At 35.9% G+C, this 23,735-nt stretch overlaps 1 protein-coding gene across 2 annotated transcripts in view; it reads right to left on the reverse strand.

The window, feature by feature from the left end:
- Positions 1–23,735, reverse strand: part of SCFD2 (sec1 family domain containing 2) — a 414,713-nt gene that overhangs the window by 326,806 nt on the left and 64,172 nt on the right. For both annotated transcript variants that reach the window (XM_027836564.1, XM_027836563.1), the window contains exon 4: positions 8,647–8,822. In XM_027836564.1, coding sequence (XP_027692365.1) covers positions 8,647–8,822 — 176 coding nt within the window. The remainder of the gene's footprint in view (positions 1–8,646; positions 8,823–23,735) is intronic.

Consider the following 23,735-nt stretch of genomic DNA (forward strand, 5'->3'; position numbering starts at 1 on the left):
TAAAAAGTATAAGATATTTAATCATCAACAAATACAAACATTTCAATATATGGAGAATAAGAAGAGAATTGTATATAATATTGTGGACTTCTGTTATATGCAATTTATAACACATATGATAAACTGAATGTAGTGAAAAATTGTCCTGTGTATCCCTTTCTTAATTTGTTTTCTTACGTGCATTTTAAAATATTTTATGTATGTGCTTTACAATTTTTTTACATCTCTATCACTACCGACTAATTCATCCCCCTCTGCGTGCCAAAGGAGCCCTCCTTTGGAACAAATAAGTAATTTCAAACTAAATGAATCAACCCATTGGCCATGTCTGAAAACGTATGTCTCACTTTGCACCTGTAGTCCGTCACTTCTTTGTCAAGAGATAGATGGCATGGCACAAATCTTGAAGTCATGTTTAGTCACTACTTTGATCAGAGTTCTGAAGTTGTTAATCTTTACATAACTATAGCGCAGTGGACAGAGTGCCAGGCCTGGAATCAGGAAGACTCATCATCCTGAGTTCAAATCTAGCCTCCGACACTTACTAGCTCTGTGACCTTGGACAAGTCATTTAATCCTGTTTGCCTCATAAAATGAGCTGGAGAAGGAAATGGTAAACCACTCCCGTATCCTTGCCAAGAAAACCCGAAATGGGGTCATGAAGAGTCAGACATGATTGAAAAACGATTGAACAACATAATTGTGAGCATTATATAAACTGTTCTCTTAATTCAACTCATTTCACTGTATCAGTTAAGTTTCCCCAAGTTTTCCCCCCCAAAATCCACTTTATTCATCATTTCTTACTGCACAACAGGGGTAGATATAGGGAACTGGACCTTTCATTTCATTGATCTAAGGAATTCCCAAATGAGGAAACTCCCTTTATCAATGCAGGTCAGCACCTTCCCTACAACCTGGAGAGTTACCTGAAAAGTTTAGTGACTTGCCCAGGGATATACAATCATTATATCTCAGAGGTAGGATCCAAACCAGGATTTCACGGCTACAAGACTAGTTCTCGATACATTATGCCCTGCCACCTCTCTGCACAATAATATTCCATTATTCAAATGACAAAATACGTTTAGCTATTCCCCAGTCAATGGGTACCCACACTGTTTCCAGTTCTTTGCTATGGAACAAAGTGCTACTAGAAATATTTTTGCACTTATGGGTCTTTTCCCTCTGCCTTTGAAATTTTGGGAGTATATACCTCATAGTAGAATTGCCAGGTTAAAAAATCTGCAAAATTTAATGATGTTAGGGGTATAGCTCTAAATTGTTTTCCATAGTGGTTGAAACAATTCACAGCTCCATGGGATACTTCTCTCACTCTTTTTACTCTGGTAGATTTCACTCTGTTTTCCAAATGACGAGCTCTTTATAAACTTAAGCCATCTCTAGGAACTAACTTCTTGCCAAGAAAGAAGTGGGGAGGTGTGATGTTCGTTCTCCCAGTAAAGTTTAATCCAACTTGGCTGCAAACATGTCATTATACAAATACAGCCTCCATGGCTATCAGCTGTCAGAAACACATCTAAAAGCTTTTATGGCCTCAAACAACCAAGAGAAATACCCAGCAAATGAGAATGTAAAACCAGTTTGCTATAGAGCAAACGGACATAGCACCATTTAACCTACCATAAAAAAATCTCAGTCAATGTATCATATCATATATCTTAATCTGGGCCATTAACACTATAACGTATATTTTTCATTTCAAAGATGGTAAAAGGTAGAAATGTAGGCAGTACTTTTTTCTGACTATTTTGGTTCAGTACAGCTCACCTTAAGGTTACCGTAAAGTGTTTTCATAGTTGGATTTTTCAAGACAATATAAATTCAGCCTACAGCAATAATTAAAGATGGATAAAACATACTACATTAAAAAAAGTATAAAGGCAGCTGTTTTTCCTCACCATACAGCCTGTAGTAACTTTACAACTACAATAAATCCTTGCTAATAAATATTTCTCTGTGATGATTAACATAAAAACATCAGCTACATATTATAGAAACAAGAGAATGAGTCTTTTTAAAGAAGAAAAATATTACCAGACACTGTAGACAAGTATGAAGGACAGGATAAATATGCTTAAGTAATAGTTGTCCCTTCTTCTAATAATAACTCAAACTCAAGAAAACAAAAACTAGGTGTGAGTGTGGTTTCTGAAATCCACTTGACATAAAACATTTCTGATATCACAGTTAATACTGTTAATGTTTTGGGCCCAAGCAAGAGGGTAAAGAAAAAACACTCCATCAATCTTCTTCCAGATTAAGTATATTAGCATTTATGATTAAAAGAAACAAAAGTGTACAAAATATGCTTATTTACTAAATGTTTTTATCTACAGTGATATGAAATTTTGATTTGATATAGTATATAATTAAGGTTATGAAAAGAATCATCCCCTTTGACCCAATTATTCTATTCTTGATAATATTCCCTGGAAATTACAAACAAAAAAGAGCTAACTACTCCAAAATTCTCATGATGGTATTCTCTGTCATGACAAAAAACTGGGGGCAACCTAAATGAACAACAATAGGGGGAATGAATGATTAAATGATACACTGATGCATTGGCTGGGATATGAGTCAAATTTAAATGGGTGTCCATTTCTGACCAATCTCATTCTCACTGAGCTGAGTAGCTAGGAGACAGGATCTTAAACATTTATAATCTATTTAAATTAGTAGCAGGGGAATTCTAAACTGTACTCTACCCTATCTTAGGCCATCCCTCAGGAAAAAAAAAAAAGGAAGGAAGGAACAAAGGAAGGGAGAGTATGAGAGAGGAAGAGAGTGAGGGAGGAAGACAGGAAGGAAGGAAGGAAAGAAGGAAGGTAAGAAAAGAAAGAAGGAAAGATAGAAAGAAAAAAAGTTTGCCTACTATTATTATTTAAGCAATGAAGCCAACGTTGAGGTTACAGTGACTGAAGCCTGAAATCCATGCATTGTTGAACATCAGAGCTGAGAACTTAGAAATCATATAATCTAACTACCTCATTTTATAGAAAGGAAAACTAAGGCCCAAAACAACTGCCTTAGGAACATACAACTAGTTGTGAAAGACCTAGCACTAGAACCCAGGTCTCCTAACTATTGTTATTCTGGCTGCTCTCAAAAATTGTGGGATAAGAGCAACAGTTAGACTCAGAGAAATTAGTACCCCCTCAAAGGGCTAAGATTTTCTTCTCAGTCATGATCAAGCCTTTGCGGAAAAACTACAAGTTGTCTTTGTGCCCAAAATAGACTTAACTATTTTGTTTTCAGACAAGAGTCTGTAGATGAGACAACTGCCCATGGATTATACCTTGGCATTCAAAGTTAATGGTTATGTGGGCACTGATGAAAATCAGTATGTTCATAAACAAAGGTCAGGGAGAATGAGTAGCTTCAAAGTTTGCCTTGGCTCCACCACTGACTCATGAAGACACGGGAACAACCAAGAACACAGGCTATCCAGAGTAGGGTACAATTATGATGAAAGACAGGTCTCAAATTGTTTAAATGTCTACTTGTTTGCCCTATTCTTTTTTTTCCCCTTTTTCACTAGCCATGAGCACTAGGACTCAGGCAGCCTAAGGTAGTATAAATTAGTGGAGAAGACAGTCCCAAAAACTAATCACATTCACAGGCAGAGACAGAGCTGAGGCTTCCAGTCATCATCTTAGCCTTTCCAGGGATTCAGAGGAGCACTAAAGTGCTAAAACAACCTTGGAGGGAATCTCTCTGGATGTATTCGCTTCCAAGTGGTTCTGTAAGTGATGTTACAGAATCATGGAGCTGGAAGGACCTTCAGAAGCCACCAAATCCAACACATGCACAAGCAAGAGTTCCTTTATAAGAACCCCAGTAAGCAGTCAGTCGTCTTGTCTTTGCAGGGTGACCCCTAGTGAGGGGTAACTCACTATCTCCCAAGGAAGGATATTCCATTTTCAGAAAGCTCTTATTACAGAAAATTGATTTTCCTTCAGCTTCCATCCAGTGATTCAAGTTCTGCCATAAAGGGGCAAATGGAACATTTCTAATTTCTCTTCCGTATGGCCCTTCAAACACTTGAAAACAGTTATCAACATCCCCATGACAAACCCAACTACATCATGGTCAGGAATGGCATCATGAATATAATGGAAAAAATACTGGACTTGGAGTGAAGAGATACCTAAGTCTGAATATTGCCTTGGATATTTACTAGCTGTGGGTCATAAGTAAATCACTTAGCCTGTCTGAATCTCGGTAAAACTCAATCAATCAGCCCTCCCTCACTCCAATCAAAGTCAATTGCAAGTCACGTCATCATCTCCCTGATGTCACAGTCCTCTTTGAGAATCCAGAACAAAAACCACACACAACAAAACTCAACTGTAAATCTAGTATAATAACAGCACCTACTGTTGGAGGGTTGGTGTGAGGTTCAAATGAAATAATGTATGTAGAGTGTTTTGCAAACAAAGCAACAGATAAATGTCAACTGCTATTGCTATTATTATCTCAAGGTTCTTCATCATCCGTAGTCAGCCTTCTCTGAATGTCCTCCAATTTATCAATATCCTTCCTCAAATGCAGTATAAAATTTAAAGAAAAAAAAATAAAATAAAATGCAGTACCTAAAATTGAACAGGTGAGGTCTGAGCAGAGCAGAATGCAGTGAGGCTATTGCATACCTCATTTTGGAGACTACACATCTCTTAATTAGAAAATCTAAGATGAAGCTAGCTCTTTCGGTCACCCCATCACATTGTTAACTCATCTTGGGCTTGCAGCTAGTGCACTAAAACCTACAAATCTTCTGATATAAATTGCTCTTCAGCCACACCTCCTCCAATTTTGACCTGGAAGACCGACTTTTATTTTTTCTCTTAATCTTACTAAAACACTGACCCAAACGGTCCTCAGACGGTGTGTGACTGGGACCTCAGGCTAGACTGATCATAAAAGGATGAGGACTTGTGATAACAGGACTGGAAAAGAGGGACGGAGATGATTTAGAGGTGGAATATCTTCTAGATATCTCCTTCTCTGTAATGATGGAGCTAGTGCAAGCCTAGTCCAGTTGTTCATATGAGTTTAGTCCAGATCCCAGGGACCTAGACTTCTGTCTTGGGATCTACCACCATAGCAAGCTACCCAGTGTTTGTTTTTTATTTAAATATTTTATTTTCCCCCAATTACATGTAAAAAACAATTTTTAACATTTGTTTTTTTAAAAAATTTGAGTTCCAAATTTTCTCCCTCTCTCCCTTTCTTCCACCTTCATTGAGAAGGCACACAATTTTATATAGATTATACATGTGCAATCATGCAAAACATATTTCCCTATTGGTTATATTGTAAAACAAAATATAAACCAAAAAACAAACAAACAAACAAAAAAACACCAACCTATTAAAAAAATAGTGAAAAACAGTATGCTTTGATCTGTATTCAGACTCCATCAGTTCTTCTCTGGAGATGAAAGCATTTTTTTATCATAAGTCTTTCTGAGCTATCTTGGATCATTGTATTGCTGAGAATAGCTGTCACTCACAGTTGATCATAGCACAATATTGCTATTACTGAATATAATGTTCTCCTGGTTCTGCTTACTTTTCACTTTGCACCAGTTCATCTAAGTCTTTTCAAGTTTTTTTTTAAATCATCCTGCTTGTCATTTCTTATAATACAATAGTATTACACCACAATCATATACCACAACTTGTTCAGCCATTCCCCAATTGATGGGCATCCCTTCAATTTGCAATTCTTTGCCACCACAAAAAAAGCTGCTATAAATATTTTTGTACATGTGGGTCCTTTTCTTTTTCCTTTTTTTTTTTAAATCTTTTTGGCATACAGACCGAGTGTAGTGGTATTGCTAGATCAAAAGGTATGCATAGTTTCACAGCCCTTTGGGCATAAGAGTATTTTAGTGTCCCAATTTTCCTACATCCCTTCCAACATTTGTTATTTTCCTTTTCTGTCACACGAACCAAGCTGATAGGTGTGAGGTGGTACCTCATAGTTGTTTTAATTTGCATTTCTCTAATCAATAGGGATTTAGAGCATTTTTTCATATAGCTTTCTTCATCTAAAAACTGCATGTTCATATCTTTTGCCCATTTATCAACTGGGGAATGACTTGTATTCTTATAAATTTGACACAGTTCTCTACATATTTGAGAAATGAGACCTTTATCAGAGAAACTTGTTTAAAATTTTTTTTCAGTTATGATTATTGTGTATCTTCCTCCTTCCCATTTTTCCCCTTTTTATACTTCTTTCTCCTTTCACCTTGTCCCTCCTCAAAAAGTGTTTTGTTTCTGACCGTTGCCTCCCCCAATTCACTCTCCCTTCTATCAGTCCTTTCCCACTTCTCTTATCCCTTTTCCCTCCTACTTTCCTGTTGGGGAAGATGGCTTTCTATACGCAACTGAGTGTGTATGTCTTTCCCTCTTCAAGCCAATTCTGATGAGAGTAAAGTTCAAGCATTGTGTGCCCCCCCCAATCTTCCCTTGCACTAGAAAAGCTCTATCATGCCTCTTTTACGTGAGATAATTTACCCCATTCTACCTCTCCCTTCCTCCTCCTTCCTCCGTGTCTGAAGAGGGAACACTACACCAACTTCAACCTCTAACACCACAAGACTCTGAAATCCAGACGCAAAAAGTAGCAAGTATATACAGCTAGCAAATTTAAATCTCCTGGTCCCCTAATTCCAGAAATCCAGATTTGCAATCTACTGAAACAAAAGCTCCCTTCCACTACTAGTTCTCCCCACACTCCTGTCTCCATTCAAATTAGTCCTAAAATGCCCTAGTCCCTTTCCTCCTCTGACATCCCCTTCCACTGAGGCCTCTAAAATCCCATTCTGTTGTTAATAAACTTCCCTGAACACTTCTCTTTTTCACACACTTTCCATCTTTCATGAGCATGCAAAAATCTGGCTTTCTCCATAAGACCGAATATCTTTAACCCCCCCATCTCAGTTCTGGCTAATCCTTCCCTCATGTCATTGACACTTTGGACCAAAAGAAGTGAGTATCCTGCACATTAACTTCTCCTTCCAGAACTTTGCTTTGCAGGGGGCAGCTAGGTGGCACAATAGGCACAGTACTGGCCCTGGAGTCAGAAGGACCTGAGTTCAAATGCAGCCTCCGACATTTAACACTTACTAGTTGCGTGACCCTGGGCAAGTCACTAAACCCCATTGCCTTGCAAAAAACAAACAAAAAATAAAATAGAATTTTGCTTTGCCATAATCATTCAGCAACTTCTCTTCCTCTGAAGCTCCCTCCATTCATCTATATGATCAGTTCCAAATCTCTGTCATTCTCCAGTCTTGAGGTCACATTTTCTGCTTTCTCTAGTTCAGTACCTAGCTCACAGTCTCCTTCTTCAGCCCCAACCCTGGCTTTATACTGGACATTCAACATACACAATGATGTTGCCTCAAATGTGATTGCTTCTTAGTTTAGCAACCTTTGAAAAACCCATGGTCTAAAACCTAACCCAACTTCAGACCCCGGAAGGGATGGTCACATTTTAGCTGTCACCATCACCCCAAACTGTGCCACCTCCATGATTCTGAAGTCTGAAATTCCCTTCTCTCCTCTTCCTATCCCCATGGCTTTAATATCTGTGTCATTCTTTTAAACCTATTCTTTTAAAACACACACACACACACACACACACACACACACACACACACAAACTTATTCTTTATCCTTAGATCAGTGTAACCTAGAGTCCCCACCAACCTACCCTGTTCTACCATTCTATCACCCTCTTCCTGGTATCACTTTCCTCTTGACCCTACAGTTGATCTGTTCAACTGCATTCTGCTCTCTGTTCCCTTCCTCGTCCCTTTGTCTTACCATCATCAACAATCTGCCAGATAACTATAACTATCTTCTCGCTCACATTCTCATGATTCTGAATGATATTGGAGGAATAAATCCCAAAGGGTCACTCAGGTCTACCACAGATTCACATAACCTAATTTCAGCTGGGCCCTCATGACGAGATGGTAAAACTGTTCTTCCTTCATTTATTCTCTTCTTTGCTTCTTTCAGTGGCTGCTCTTAAACTTCTCTTTTTTCTGCAAGTCCTCAATGACTCCTCTAACTCCATCTCTGTCAGAAGTTGTGGTTGCCTCCTGATTTACTAAGAAGATAGAGACCACATGCCATGATCATCTTTTCTCCCCTACTCCATACATCACAACTCCCCTACATCTTCACCTACAAGGACGTATGGAACTGAATAGTGTATGTATAGAAGAAATGTGCATATATGAAAGAGTCAGATGCCAACAATGATCTTCAATATTCAATGATGTCAGAAGGAGAGATTGTCTGAAAAGGCACAGAAACAAAATTTCCATTTGAATATTTGGGTTTTTTTCTTTTTTACTGGGAAGTGGGAGAAGAGAAAGGAAGTGACTTGTGGGACAAGGGGAGAAAGAGATTTAAAGAAAAAGCTTTTAAACAATAATAATCATAAAACCCCCAAAGTAATCTGGGATGATACAAACAATATCAAGTGTTATTTTATTTTTAAAACATGAACATCCCCCCCAAAAAAAGCCATGAATATTAGAAAATTATTTCAAAACTTCAATTGCTAATATTCCGATAAACTCAAGTAGCAATTTACCTGGAGAAGCAGCCTTTCAAAAGCCAGAAAGTTGTCCCACTTGGAAGACATGGGATGTTTCAAAGTTTGGACTGCAGCCAGCCCAAGCTGTAGGAGACCACAGTGACTCTCCAAGGCTTTGAAGTTTTTCTTGAAAAGCTGGATATAAGAGGTGAGCTGCCCAGGAGTAACTCGTCCTAGGGGAGAGAAAAAAAAAGTTTTCCCAGTGTACTCTTCCTTAGTAATCCAGTCAAAATTTTGAATGAGTTCGCAGTAAATTAAGAATATTTCCAGACATTGTTGTAAATAACATTTCATGGTCAATGTATAGAGATTTTCTCCATAGTGTAGCAATGTGATAGGCAGGTCAAACATACAATAGGAGGGAGAATCTTTGGTCAGAACCTCTATTCATGTATAAGACATTCATGGAACCCTGGAAAGGCTTGTATGAACTGATGCAGAGTAAAGTAGGGAGAACCAGAAGAACACAATACACAATGACAACAATAACATAAAAAAATGACAACATGGCAAGCGACCTTGGAATAGATGCAAGGACCCACATTTAATCTAGAGGTCAGATGACTATGGATGCCCAGAGTGACAGACTTGAACAGGCATACCTGTTACATTGGTCAGTTTTGCTTCATTCTTCTTTGCTAGAAAAGAAGTTTAGGGATTTGAGTGGCAAGGCATGGTGGGACACAATTGCAATATAAACAGCACAAAAGCATAAACATTTCTTTAAAAGAACTGTTCCTGTGAGACCAAAAAACATTTTGATAATGAAAGGAAAGAGTTTCATTTTGGAACAAGATTTCACATTTACAGTTGCACTTTGGGGTTCACAAAGGACTTTCCTTAAAACAAATCTATGGTACAACTATGGATTTATTTTCCTCATTTTGCAGGTGAGGAAACTGAGGTCCAGAGAGGTGAAGTGATTTACCCTTGGTCAGGCAACTAGAAAGTGGCAGAACTAGAACTGAAACCTAGGTTTTCTAGCTTAAAGTCAGAAGTCTGATTCCAGAATTTTAACTATACTTCTTCCTTGGCAGTAAGTGGTTAACAGGTCTGGAATGTTGAAAGATTTCATTGGAAAGGGAGAACAAGAAATGAGGAATCACCAGAAGTGCATCAGCACCGATGACATATCACATTTGGAGCAACAATCATCTACTTAATATTTATTAAAGATCCTACAATGTACTGGACATTGTACAGAAAAGCTCTATATAGTGTTTATTCCTTTCTTGACTCCAACTCCATCTAAAACCATCTGCTTATAACATTCCAGAGGCCTGAGATAGCTTCCCCCTCTCTCCATCTGCCAAACTACATTCTTTAAGCTGCAACTGGCCAGAAATTACATTTTTTATAAAATCTTGAGTCATTTAACCTCTTTGAGACTCGGTGTTCTCATCTGTAAAATTGAAAGAGTTGGATTAGATATGACCTTCCAACTCTAAATCTACAATCCCTTCATCTTAATCTAGAATAAAGAAGGCAATCAACTCACACCTAGATAAAGGTAATCAGTGAATCTTTCTCACACACATATACAGGCAGAATTTATTACTCCTTGAAAAGCGTTATGGCATAGTTAATAAGGAGACAGCCTTGGAGTCAGGATGGATGATCTAGGTTCAAGACCTACCCACAAAACATATTAACTATGCAACCAAAAGCAGGTCATTTAACTTCTTATTGCACCCAGGGAAGTCTTTTAAAGATCCAAGTTTGAGACAATTTTCTGATCTTTATCAGTGCAGGGAGTTTCTATGTCAGGAATTCCCTACATGAGTGCAAGAATAACTTTAGTCCATAAGTAAGTAAAAATACATAAATGAAGAGTTCTTTTAAAGAAACTGGTAATGCCTTGAAGTTTTGTATCCCAATTATTTCTCAATATACCTTGTCCACAAACACCTTTATCTTTCCTTACAGAAAAGAAAAAAGTTAAGCAATTTTACAAACATGGAAACTAGGCTCAGAAAGGTTAAGGAATTTGCCTAATGTCATTAAATAGCAGAGCTGGTCCCTATTAAGATGACTCCCAGCCCTATTCTCTCTTCTTCTTGAGCTTTAGTCCTTGTATCACCCGGCATCTCTTCAAAATTTTCAGCTGGATGGCCAATAGGCATATCAAACTCAACATGTTCCCAAAGACAGCTTACTAGCTTTTCCAGAAAAGTCTATCCCATTCCTAATTTGCCCATTTCTGCCCACATTAGCACCATCCTATCAGTTATCCAAGTTCACAACCTAGGAGTCATCCTCTATTCCACACTCTCCCTCATTCCCCACATTAGTTGCTTTTTGTTGTTCAGTCATAGCCAATTCTTCGTGACCCCACGAACCATAGCACACCAAGCCCTTCTATCCTTCCCCATCCCTCAAAGTCTGTCCAAGGTCATGTTTGTTCTTTCCATGACATGTTATTTCCATTTCCATGATGTTCTGCCATCCCCTCTTCCCTTTGCTTTAAATCTTTCCCAACATCAGGGTCTTTTCCAATGAGCCCTATCTTCTCATTATGTGGCCAAAGTATTCAAGCTTCAGCATTTAGCCTTCCAGTGAACAGTCTGAATTAAGCTCTTTTAAGTACTGACTGATTCGATCTCCTTGCTGTCCAAGGCTCTCTCAAAAGTCTTCTCCAGCACTACCTCTGCACATCTTTGCATCATCCTTTCCTCTTCATTCACATGGGTACTCCATCTCTCCTGACTGAGACTATTGTAATAGCCTCGCAATTGGTCTACCTGCCTAAAATTTCTTCTCTCTCTGTTCTATCCTGAATACATCTCCCAAAACAATATTTTGAAATGCCTGTTCCCTGATCACAAAGCTCCAATGGCCCCCATCTCCACTAGAGCAAATATAAATCTCCCAGTTTAGTATTTAAAGTCCTTCCAAGACAAATGCACATTACTTCCCTTTATACATTCTAAGCTCCAGCCAAGCTGGCCTCTTTCCTGTTCCCTGTACATGGCATTCCTTCCCCCATCTCCATTCCTTTGCAGACACTTATCTCCCTCATCTGAAATGTAGTCCCTCTTTACCTCTCTCCCTTAAAATATCAAGCTTTCTTAAAAGCACAGTTCATATGCCACCTCCTCCAAGAAGGTTTTCATAAGGTTCCCCTAGCTACTTGCCCACTTCCCCAACAATTACAAATTTTCTGGTATTTACTTTGCACAGGTATACACTATTGGATTCCACAGGACCATCACTAAAGTATGAGCTCACTGAAGGCAGGACTGTTGTTTTTGTATCCTAGGCCCTTGCACAGTGCCCAGCACGCAGCAGATGCTTAATGATGCTGACTGGCTGATTGCTTTCCACTAGACCAGGCAGCCTCTCTACTTTCATTTCACTAGTGGGATCCAGACTTAGTCAACACTTTCATATACAGACATCTAAGACATATGGTCTTAATTATGGAAACAAATATTTATCTTCCATAACAGAAATCCAAACAGTATCCTCATTAGCAAACCTGGCAATTGTTCACTATTACTATGATATTCTCTTGCCTTTATAGTTTGTAGTATCCAAAAAAAGCAAGCACATAGAAATCCGTATAAAAACACTTGTGCAGAAAGGGGGCATGAAAGCAGCACTTATACCCCTTTTTCCATGGATTTATGAGTAAATAATTTATATGCAAAGAAAATGCTGCTTGAAGCAATTACAGGCTACTGATATTTTTTTTTAAATCTGTATGTATCTATCTTGTACAGAAAATACAATGAAATGGCTCAGTTTCCCAAAACAACTAAGTGACAAGATGACAATGTCTCGTTGGTACATGGGCTTTTAACATTCAGTCTGCATCAACTAACAGAACTGCAAGCTCTGAGCACTGAAGAACAGACAGAACTTTCATTTGTGCTTTTTTTTCTTTTAACATCATCAGGAAGATTTACATAGTGGTTTAAAAACTGTCCATCCAGACTGGCTTTGCAAGGTACCTTTAAAAATAATTCCTCTTTTATATTGAGTTTTCATAAGAGCCACTGTTTCACTGGGGCAGTGAGGTGGTGCAGTGGATAGAGCACCAGACAAACTTGAGTTCTAATCTGGCCTCAGACACTTACTAGCTATGTGACCCTGGGCAAGTCACTTAACCCTGTTTGCCTCAGTTTTCTCATCTGTAAAATAAGCTAGAGAAGGAAATGGCAAAACACTCTAGTATCTTTGCCAAGAAAACCCCAAATGGGGTCATGAAAAGTCAGACACAACTAAACAGCAGTGTCAAAAACTGAAAAATTTGCACCAACATAAGGGGAAAAAAGCTTTTATTACCGTTATTGCTATTGTTAGGAGTCAGTAACAATAGGCAAATAGTTTTCTGATTTTGATTTATTAAAAATGGATTTCATCATAGTTTACTGCTTTTTATAACACTGACAAACTGAAACCAGACACAATGTTGGCTCTACTCATGTATAAATCCCATGAGCATGATGATTGCAAACTTGAGTAGAAGTGTCTTTGCTTTTTTGGAATTATTAAATAGAAACACACATAACATAGATTTGGGGTGGGGCAGACTCCACTGTAGCAGCCTCAAAATAAAGAACAGTTTGCCAGTAACATCGGTAATGATCTATTACAAGTGGATTAGACAGAAGAAGGAACCCATACTTTGAAAATTGCATATGAAGTACACTGTTTAGTTGTGAAATTGTTTAATGAAGAGTTCCACTGAGGAAGAAAATGAACTGGAAGATGTCAGCAAAAATGGTGCTAACCAGATAAACTGATGAGTCAATGCTAAATACACACTATTTTTTCCAAATCAATTAGACTCATCTCAATTTAACCTTCCTTGGCGTAACAAAGATTAATTTAGAATATGAGCTCAAAATGAAGGTAATAATAGAATTACAGATCATAGATTTAAAGCTAGAAGGGGCTCTAAAAGTCAATTAAGCCAACCCCTTGATTTTATAGATGAGGAAACTAAGGCTGAACAAGGTTAAGTGACTTGCTCGAGTTCATACGCATGTTTTAACTGAGATCTTAACTCAGGCCCTCTGAACCTAACTCTAGCATACGCTTTCCTCTGGAAGAATTGTTGGTACCCAGTCAATGTCATTAGGTACAATCACAATGTTTTTACCCAAATATTATTACCTTTCTTCTGAATATATATAAGGTGCTCCAATAAAGAGAGAAAATGGGGAGTTCTGTTTATTAAAATGACAACTCAAGCTACTCTCCCAGCTATCTGTAAATTATTAGAATGGGATAGAAAATGGTGAGAGAAAGACCAGTGAGACTTTATAAGGGGACTTGGATTTTTTTTTTTTAAGCCTCATAGAGTGGTTAGAAAATAACTAAAGACACAGAAAATAATTAAATCAGGACCAACCTCAGTTCATCATTAGAGTCAGCTGCAATGCTGATTTAAGAGCCTTGAACAGGACAATTGTACCATGCTTAGAGGCTATGTATACAATGAAACCATAGGAAATATACATGCATAATAGATATATTATACTATACTATATTATACTGTACTGTACTGTACTATCCTATACACATGCATATAAAAGACGAAAGACACAGAGGCTTAGTACTTACAGGAAAAGTTAACAAAAACACAAGATTTAGACAGTAAGGTATTAATAGATAAGTTTAATTTATTTTTATCAATACTTGACACGTTAAACTGAAAGATAAAAAAGAAGAAAATTATTATGTTGAAGAGGACTATGAACCGACTAAAACACAGAGCTATAACACATTCCCTCCTTAGCTGACCTGAGTCCTTCTCTTCATTTTAGATGTAGCTCAAGGACCATCTTCTATATGAAACCTTTCCTGATCTCCAAGGCTAATACCCTCCTCCCAAACTACCTTGTACTTAACTACTTTTTATTTATTTGTTTTTGTTCACTATGTATCTGAGTTATATATACTTACACATGTATTTTTATCTTTCCTATTAGAATAAAATTCCTTGGGAGTGGGTATTATTTCAATATCCAAACTTGTATCTTCAGTGCTTTGCACACAGAAGTCACTCAAATACTTACTGAGTCACTGATATAAAAATGGATTTTGTATCTATATCTATCTATACCTAAAAAACATAGAATGGTAAAGAGTTTATTTTTCAAATGTACAGAATATGTTTTTACAAAACCAATCATGTTCTAGGGCAGTAGTCGCCAACTTTTTTTGCTCATGTATTCCTACCAACAAAAAGATTTTGAGTACCCACTTCCATATATATATATATATATATATATATATATGTGTGTGTGTGTGTGTGCATATATGTGTATGTGTTTACTTATATATTACATACATATACTACTATATTATGGACATTATAAAATATTAAAAATACACATTTTATATTTTTATACATTTATAAAGAGTAAGAGATATAATACAGAAATTTTTTCATTCACTATCTGTAAAATATTTTTTAAAGCATTTTGACTGAATATACTTAATTATTTTGGGAAAATGTCTATGTATGTCCTGGGAGATAGTGCAGATATTTAAATAATAATTGAAGGTTACTAGTTATTCATTTAATTTTATGTATGAGCTAGGCAAATAGGTGAATTTATTTTTAAAGAAATTTTTATTGAAAGATGCAAAATACAATAATTAAATAACATTATAATAACTACAACTACTTGGCATAAGTCATGTTTCTCTATGTATAGATATTCCCCATATACAATACAAAAAACAAAAACAAAAAATAGGCAAAAGTGAATTGCTTAGATTTCAAGTCAGTAGGAAGTTTTCAGTATAAATCTATTCCTCTTTATATGGTTCTGCTTAGTGTATGATGTCACCTTAATTTTCTATTTGTGTTTGGATATTTTAATTGTTTTTTAGTTAGGGGAGAGAGAAAGAGAGCAGGAGAGGGTGGAATTTACCAAAGGCATCTGAGCTACTGCTGCTGTACCTGAGTCACAATTAGATTATAACTTTAATCCAGCTATATCATTGGTAAGTCAAAACAGATCAAAGAGAAACATCTTTGATATATAAAAATATTTATAGCACCTCTTTTTCTGGTGGCAAAAAACTGAAAACTAAAGGAATATCCAACAATTGGAGAATGGCTGAATAAGTTGTGATATACTGATACGATGGAATACTCATGTTGTAAGAAATGAAGAAAAACAATGATTTCACAAAGGCGCAGAAAGGCTTATATGAACTGATGTGGAGTGAAGGGACTAGAACCAGAAGAATTTTACAATTTACAATTAATTTTCTAATATCAATATTATAAAAATGAACAATTTTGAGAACTTTTACAAACTGATGAAAAATGAAATGAACAGAATCAAGAGAATAATTTATACAATAACAATATTATAAGTAAAAAACAAATAACTTTAAAAGCTGTAAGTACTATGATCAATATAGTACCCATTCATGATTCTAGAGGACCAATGAAGAAATATACATTGTGGAGAGGTGATAGATTTGGGGTGCAGAACAAGACAGTGATATTTTTGCATACAGTCTCTGAGTAAATTTGCTTTTGTTTGACTATTTGTTAAAAGAAATTTTTTTAATCTTTTTCTCTTTTTAATGGAGTTGTGGATGGAGGGAGAGAAAATAGTTTTCAGTTAATGTTTTTTTTTGAAATAGAGAAGTGCGGGAGGATGCTGCAGATGTGAAATGTTATGAGCACTTTCAGATGAAGTCATCACATTATTTGTGTGACTTAACTGTTTTGTGTTATTACAAGAGACATCTCAAGAAGTGGGATAATCTGTAAATTTTTACAATGCAACAGCAAAAAAATAATAAAACTTTTTTCTTAATTCATACTTATTAAGCACTTACTACCTGCCAGGCATAGTGCTGGGATCTGTAGATACAAAGTCAAAATTTTTTAAAGTAAAATAAAATAAAATAAAATAAAAGTACATGCCTTTATGGAGAATGGTCCTTGAACATTCTACTGCAGGTTTACACTATAAAATAGAAGAAATTGCTTCATTTCTCAAATCCTGCCTATAACACAGATAGGATTTTTGTGCTGTTCATTGTATTTTGGAGCCCTATTTTTACCTAATAGGCCTATTTTTACCCCACATAACATACTTTTCTGTGAGTGGAGGGCATCTGGACCCATGGTTTCATTAGTGTAAGGAATTCCCTTTGTGGAAATTTCCCCATACAAACAGAATAGCAACTCCTTAACTTATCATTCCCAAATAGTTGGCTGGGGCTAAGTAGATACCTATCATTGAGGAATAAGTAAATCAGTTGTGGTACATGAATGAATTGTAATATTATTTCACCGTAAAAGACAATGAATATGATGAAGAGAGAACCATGGAAAGATTTACATGAACTGATGCAAAGTGAGGTAAGCAGAAGCAATAAAATAATTAACACAATAACTAGAACAATGTAAACGAAAAGAACAATCACCACAAGACAAGTGAAATTAACATTACAAAATAATGAAAAGAAAACAGGGCCTCAAAGAAGAGATATGAGAAGATAGCCCTGCTTTACTCCATAGCACAGGCACAGAACACTGCCTATTTTTTTAGACTTTTTCAATGTATTGATCAGTTTTGCTGATTTTTTTCTCTTCTCTTTCTTTAAAAATATTATTTGTTATATAGGTAGCTTTCTGGGAGGAAAAGAGGCACTGGGAGAAATGCTGGTGATTTAAAGGCAAAAGATACCAACAAAATGTATATTTTTAAAAGATTATAACTATCCCATGGGTAGGATACTTGGCACAGAAAGAGAAATGCTGGGAACTTCTAGAAGGAAGAGTTGGAGTAGGTGAGTAGAAGGTGACGATAGATGAAGGGTGAATGCAGTCATGTTGGTGACAAGACCCCCAAGTGGCTACTGTGGAAAGAATGGAATAAAACTATCTTCCTATTCTGTAACTGATTGATTATACACCTCTTAGGGTCATTGTCATCCCCTTCACGTCACACCCAGACACATGGTACATAAGGACAGCTGATCCTACTCCAGCCTCTTTGGAGAACACTGCTCTAGGGCATTAAAAGGGGGGGGTGGCGCATCTTAAACATTACATTTATAGATTATAATACAACAGAATAATAAATAATATATTAAAATTACTTATTGATATGTTAAATATTTAAATATTAAATTAATATATTGTTATGTAAAATATAAAGATAAAATTTTGTGTTATGTGTTATATGTTATATCTTTCTAATATCATAAAATAATTATAAAATAGAAAAATTAATATAATAAAATATAAGCGAAAGATATAATCTAAATGGAGACTAAAAATGACTTCCTAAAAAAAGTAGGTCAAAATCTATATCACAGAAAAAAATTAAAGATAAAATAGTAAATTCATGGGGTGAAGCTAAATCCTCATAGATAAATTTATGTCCTTGAATTTGTAAGATAAAAAAATATGAGAAGACTAACAAACTGCATATGCTATTTTAAAATGAGAAAATCAACCGATTAATAAGCTTAAAATGAGCGTGAGAGAAAATTTGGAAAAAAAATAAAAGCAATTTAAACAGCACTGAATATCAAAGACAATCAAATTAATAAAGAAAACCCAAAAAGTCTAAATTAACAAAATAAACTGATTAATCAAATATGAGAGAAACCAAATTACCAAAATAAATAAATGACAAAAAGGAAGTCATGCTAACCGTAGATAGGAACATAAATTTAGAGCAAGAAAGCACCTTACAGGTCATTGAATATAACCTCCCCTCATTTTGCAGATGAGGAAACTGAGGCCTAGAGACTTTAAGTGATTTTTCCAAGGTCATACAACTAGTAAGTGTATGAAGTGTGATTTGAGCCCAGATCCTCCTTTTATCAAGTCCAGTGTTCTCTCCACCATGCCTTAACTACAGAGGAAAGAAAATGATCAGAAACTATTACATATAGTTATGTGCCAATAAAACTGATAATTAACGTGAAATTGATTTGTGAAAATACGAAAAATATAAAATGTCCAAATTAACAAAACAGGAAATAGATAACCCAAACAATCCAATCTTAAAAACGCACAGTGAACAATTCAAAAATGAATTGCCAAGGAAAAAACTCCAGGATCGATTAAATTTGCAAGTTAATGCTAACAAGCACTTTGAGAACAAATCATTTCTAGTCTTCAAAAACAAAAGACTGAAGCCTAACTAATCATACCTATTGCTCAGACTATGATACAGTGTCTTATCAACACCTATGGACCAGTGACTTAGAGTATAAGGAACGTAGAGGTCACTCTTAGAGGAAATGAGGCCCAGACAGGTTAGGTGAATTGTTCAAGGGCACATACACACACACAGTAAGTGGCTGAGTTGGGATACTCTGACTCCAATGCAGGCATTCTTTCTACTTCATCACTCTGCCTCTCAGACAAGATACTGCAGCTGGTCAACATGCTGTACCTATAACTGAGGAGAAGAATGAGAACAGGCTAGATTGCATCTGGGAAACTGTGCAGTACTTTTTGTGACCCCAAGCTTCTTCCTGAAACACAGGCCCATCTTTTTAATATCAATATTCTCCCAGTGATGCCATTTATGGCTGTGAGTCATGGATTACTACAGTCTCTGAAGAATTAAAATTGCTGGTAATTTTAAAGGGTAATGGAGAAGTAGGTGTTAGTGATCTGAAACATAGTATCAATTACCAATTGTACAGGAAATGCGGATAAAAGATTTCATCATCAAGAGATGCATGGCCAGAAAAGGAGGTGGGCCAGGCATGCAGCAGATGGGAGAGATAAGTGATGAAGAGTCTTCACATTCCACTGGTGTTCTGGCAAAGTCAAGAGATCCAGAGGATGGCTCCAGGAAGTTGGGTGGACAGTCTCTGTAGCATTTGTGGGAGAACATGAACAAGAGTCTCACAGGAGGAGATTGTGTGTATGGCGTATCTGGACTTGTGTATCTGGACTCTTGGAGGAAATATCTATATTGACAAGATTGCAAAAGGATTGAGATACCAAAGTATAAAAAGGCTCTTGCTTGCCTTATTAATTTGCTTTGGGATTTTTTGATTAACAATCCAAAGATATGGTCCAGCCTGAAAATGTCAACTTAAGACCCCAACACAACCTCAAAACTCCCCAGCTGACAGAATCAGATTAAAATGTAATTGGCAAATATTTTAACAAATATTTAACAACAAATGAAAATCCAACACAACATAATGTTAATTTGTGGTTTTCTAAGTTAAAACGCTACACACAGGGATCCTTTCTGTTTCAGTTTGTTATCACGGCTCCAGCCCATCATGACCAAAATCTAAGTTACGAATCTAAGTTATTAAGCTTGAGCGAATCTTTAGGAATTTCTTCTCACCCCATTTTTAACTTACATATCATAACATTAACTCCATGTAACAGTGACAGAATGTGGGTTTTCTCTGGGAATCTTGGTTTTATTACTATTCAATGAGTTACGTAGGGATAAGAAAAGGGTGGGAGAGGGGTAGAGTTAAGACATTTTTATAAGAAAGACAACTAATTGCTTTCTGACTCTGATATGGTTAAACAGAGAGAAAATATAGTTAATTTGAAGCTGGAGAAGAATAAGTCAGGCTTATGAAAAAATTTTCCTGATCAAATCATGATTAGATAGATGCAGAAGATGGAGAACTTTTGTTAAGGGGGATCTTCTAGGGTGGCATATGATGCCAATCTCTTTGGGAAAGCTTGATTTAAAAAAAAAAAGGTATTGCTGGGAACTGAAGTCCAGTTTTATAACATCATAAATATCAGGGATGGGATACCTTTAAAATATCATGCATTGTGTCATATATATATATTTTTTACCATTACCTGTACCATTTTATCATTCCCTGTACAGTAGCACTGCATGCCACTGCCCAAAAAATACAAGGAAAAAAAAATACATGAACTAAGTTCCAATTATATGAAACCATTCAATCACATATCAAGAGAGAAATACAATCTTAAAAAACATTAAACTGATGCTAAGTCAGTTTCTATTTTGCTACAGAACAAAATGCCATTGCTGCAATACTGGGGTCAGCTCAAAGAAAGTTATGTGCTCAGGGAAATCTAAAACCACCAAAAATATATGTGGTTTTGGGTTTCATAAAAATGCAAGTCCCTTGAGACTTAGACCTTGAGACAAACCTATAAACCCTATCAGAAATTCTGGAAGGTGAGGTACAGATTAGTCCAAAATGGTGTAGATTAAAGGGCTTACTAAGAATAAGGAAGCATTTCTTTGCTGGGCCCATTCTGACTTAAAAGGGTATTTCTGCTGTCAAGAATAACATTAAGTAGAATGAAGCTAACCCACTCTTCAGGAGTATGATTCTATCTGGTATCATTCTTCCCATGTTTTTTGATCATTACAATTGATAGAAGGAAACCTGGTGTTACAAAATCCTAACATCTACCAACCAACCAAAAAGTATTTACTAGACACCTACTACATATGTGCTGGGTACTTTATTAGGTACTAGGTATACAAGGACAAAAATGAAACAGTCTCTGCCCTCAAGGAGCTTACATTCTATCAGAGAGACATGTACACATGTAAATAGATTCAACGTAAGTACTATTTTAAATAAATATCAATTTTAAGCTATTAAAGTTTAAACTGTACTGAGACTTTAGAGACATCTTGATTCAAAATAAATACTAGGTACTTCTGGAGTGGAGGCAGTAGCTGCTAGGGAATTTAAAAAAGGCCTTAAAGGAGAAAGGAGTTCTTACATTGTCAGTGATGTAAGTGGGGGAAAAGAGACGATGAATTAGAAAAGCCACAAGGAAAAATAGGGAACACAAATTCAAGTTCTTATATATCATTAGTGATTTAATGGGGGAAAAGATAATCAGGGCACAATGAGGAAACATCATGTATATACAACAAAAGAAGATACTCCTCTTCCATTTGGCCCTCTGTCCAGAGGAAAAATTGTTCTTCCTCATTTTAAAGGTTTATCTCTATACTTTTAACCCTGAATTCATGTCTGCCTCCAGGGCTAGTTTATATGAATGCATATAAGTAGACGATGGACTCATGAGCCTGGGGATGTGTTAAAAGGGTAGGATAAGCCTTTAATTATCCATATACCAACCTCCAAAAGGATAGAGCATTAGAATGTATAGTCATTAGGAATTATATAAAGTGCAGGAAATGGAATAATGTGAAATAAGGCTAGAAAGGTGAGCTGAAGCCAGACTTTGAAAGGTCTTAAAAACCACCCTACAGAGTTTGTTTTCTATCTTATAAGCAAGATGAAGCTAAGGAAAATTTTCAAGCAGGAACTGGACATAATCAGACTTGTGAACAAGAATTAATAAAGGTTTTATACCTCCCATCCATTCCTCAAAATAACTACCTTATAGTCTATAGACAAAATAGTCTATAGTTTTGTATTATTACCTATGAAGGAAATGGAGGGAAAAGGTTTAGCAAAACTAAAGTCAATGCTTCATGTATCACTTTATGCTTGAAGTAGTTTTTTTTTAATGCACTGAAAACAAAAGATTGGAATGATCATTTTTATTAAAAGGAAAATATCTACTACTTAAGAGTCTCCTTTATTTCATTATCTAAGGGAAAGGAAAACATCAAGGCTGAAACCTACAAGTATTGTCAACATTTTTTTATTTCTTCACAGCAGCAAAAGTCAAATTTATAACGTGGAAACTGTTAGTCTTACTAAGGAAGACAAACAAAGGTTAAGAGGGGAGGAGGAGGTACAGAGTCACAAAATAAAAAGGAAATAAATGTGAAAAGCTTTAATTAAAAAATGACTCTATTTTAATGGGGAGGGAGGAAGCCTAGTATCAAGCATTTTAATCATGGTGAGAAAAAAAAACATTATAGAGATTAAAATGATTATTGTCATTATAATTCCCCTCGATGACTCAAAAGCCCTAAATTATTCCTTGTGTAACAGATTTGGGGTCAACCTGGCATTTGGTCTGGTATGTTTTGTTTCGATCCTTTATTAGGTAGTTTTTTGTCACAAATCACAATACATGAAATTTGTTCAAATACAAATTCACTGACAAATACTAACTACTTTTATGGACCCAGAAAACCTTAGATTTATTCATTCATTTATTCATACATACATGCATACATGCATTCAAACTTTTACTAATGGTCCATTATGTGCAAAGCACTAGGTTAGTGTTACGGGATTTTCAGAATGAGAATAATATCCCCTGCAATTTGGTAAAGGATCTCTTTTATAACAGATAAATAAACGTAACAGAAGGTAGAAACTGATGTTTCAAAAAACAGGCCCAAAGAAAAGGCCATGGGAATAAACATATCATCAGAGTTCATAAGAGAAATGTTTTTTAGATACTAATTTTTAAATAATCAGCTCTTAATTATCTAACTATTAAACCTGTATTTTTAAACAAAAAACTGTTCTTGTGCTTATCTTAAGTGGTTATGTTTTTATTAAATTCTTACATAAAAACACAAAAATTATAATATTAACTATTTTTAAGAAAAGGGACTCTGGGGACCTCTAATTTTTCACCAAATATACAAAAAAAAAAAAAGTCCATTTACAAATAAATTTTATTAGGGTTTAGTTCTTGTAATTCTGAAGTCCAAATTCATTGTGCCAGAATGAGTAATGAGAACAAAGAGACAGGCAATCTACCAGACAAGAAGTGATAACTATGGAGTAAAAGCTAGGAGATGAGCGAGAAGGGCAGGGTACATCTAACGTCCTTGATCTTTTTTTCCAGGTACAGTAGTCCTACAACTCAGAATCCACAAAATAAGAGCTTTTTCCGACTGCCAAAAAAAGAAAAAGAAGAAGAAGAAGAAAGAATGAAAAGATAAGAGAGGAAGATGAAGCCATCTTCTGGCAGTTCTATTTGTTAGACTGCCTGTCAAGTACAGAAAGCTAGCACATTGCTTTTTGTAAATACTCTCCTACAATTCCCATTCTTCATGCTAGAAAGAAAGTGGTGACAAAAGGCACTGATGACTGTGTGTGTGTGTGTGTATCTATTTCTATTTGTCTCTCTCTCTCTTTATCTATTTAGATCTTCCTTCCTATCTATCTCTATCTATATGTCTCTAGATAGAGATAGATATACAGAAACACACACACACACACAC

Source organism: Vombatus ursinus, unplaced genomic scaffold (genome assembly GCF_900497805.2).
Source record: "Vombatus ursinus unplaced genomic scaffold, bare-nosed wombat genome assembly UNPS02014818.1, whole genome shotgun sequence".
Taxonomy (NCBI): domain Eukaryota; kingdom Metazoa; phylum Chordata; class Mammalia; order Diprotodontia; family Vombatidae; genus Vombatus; species Vombatus ursinus.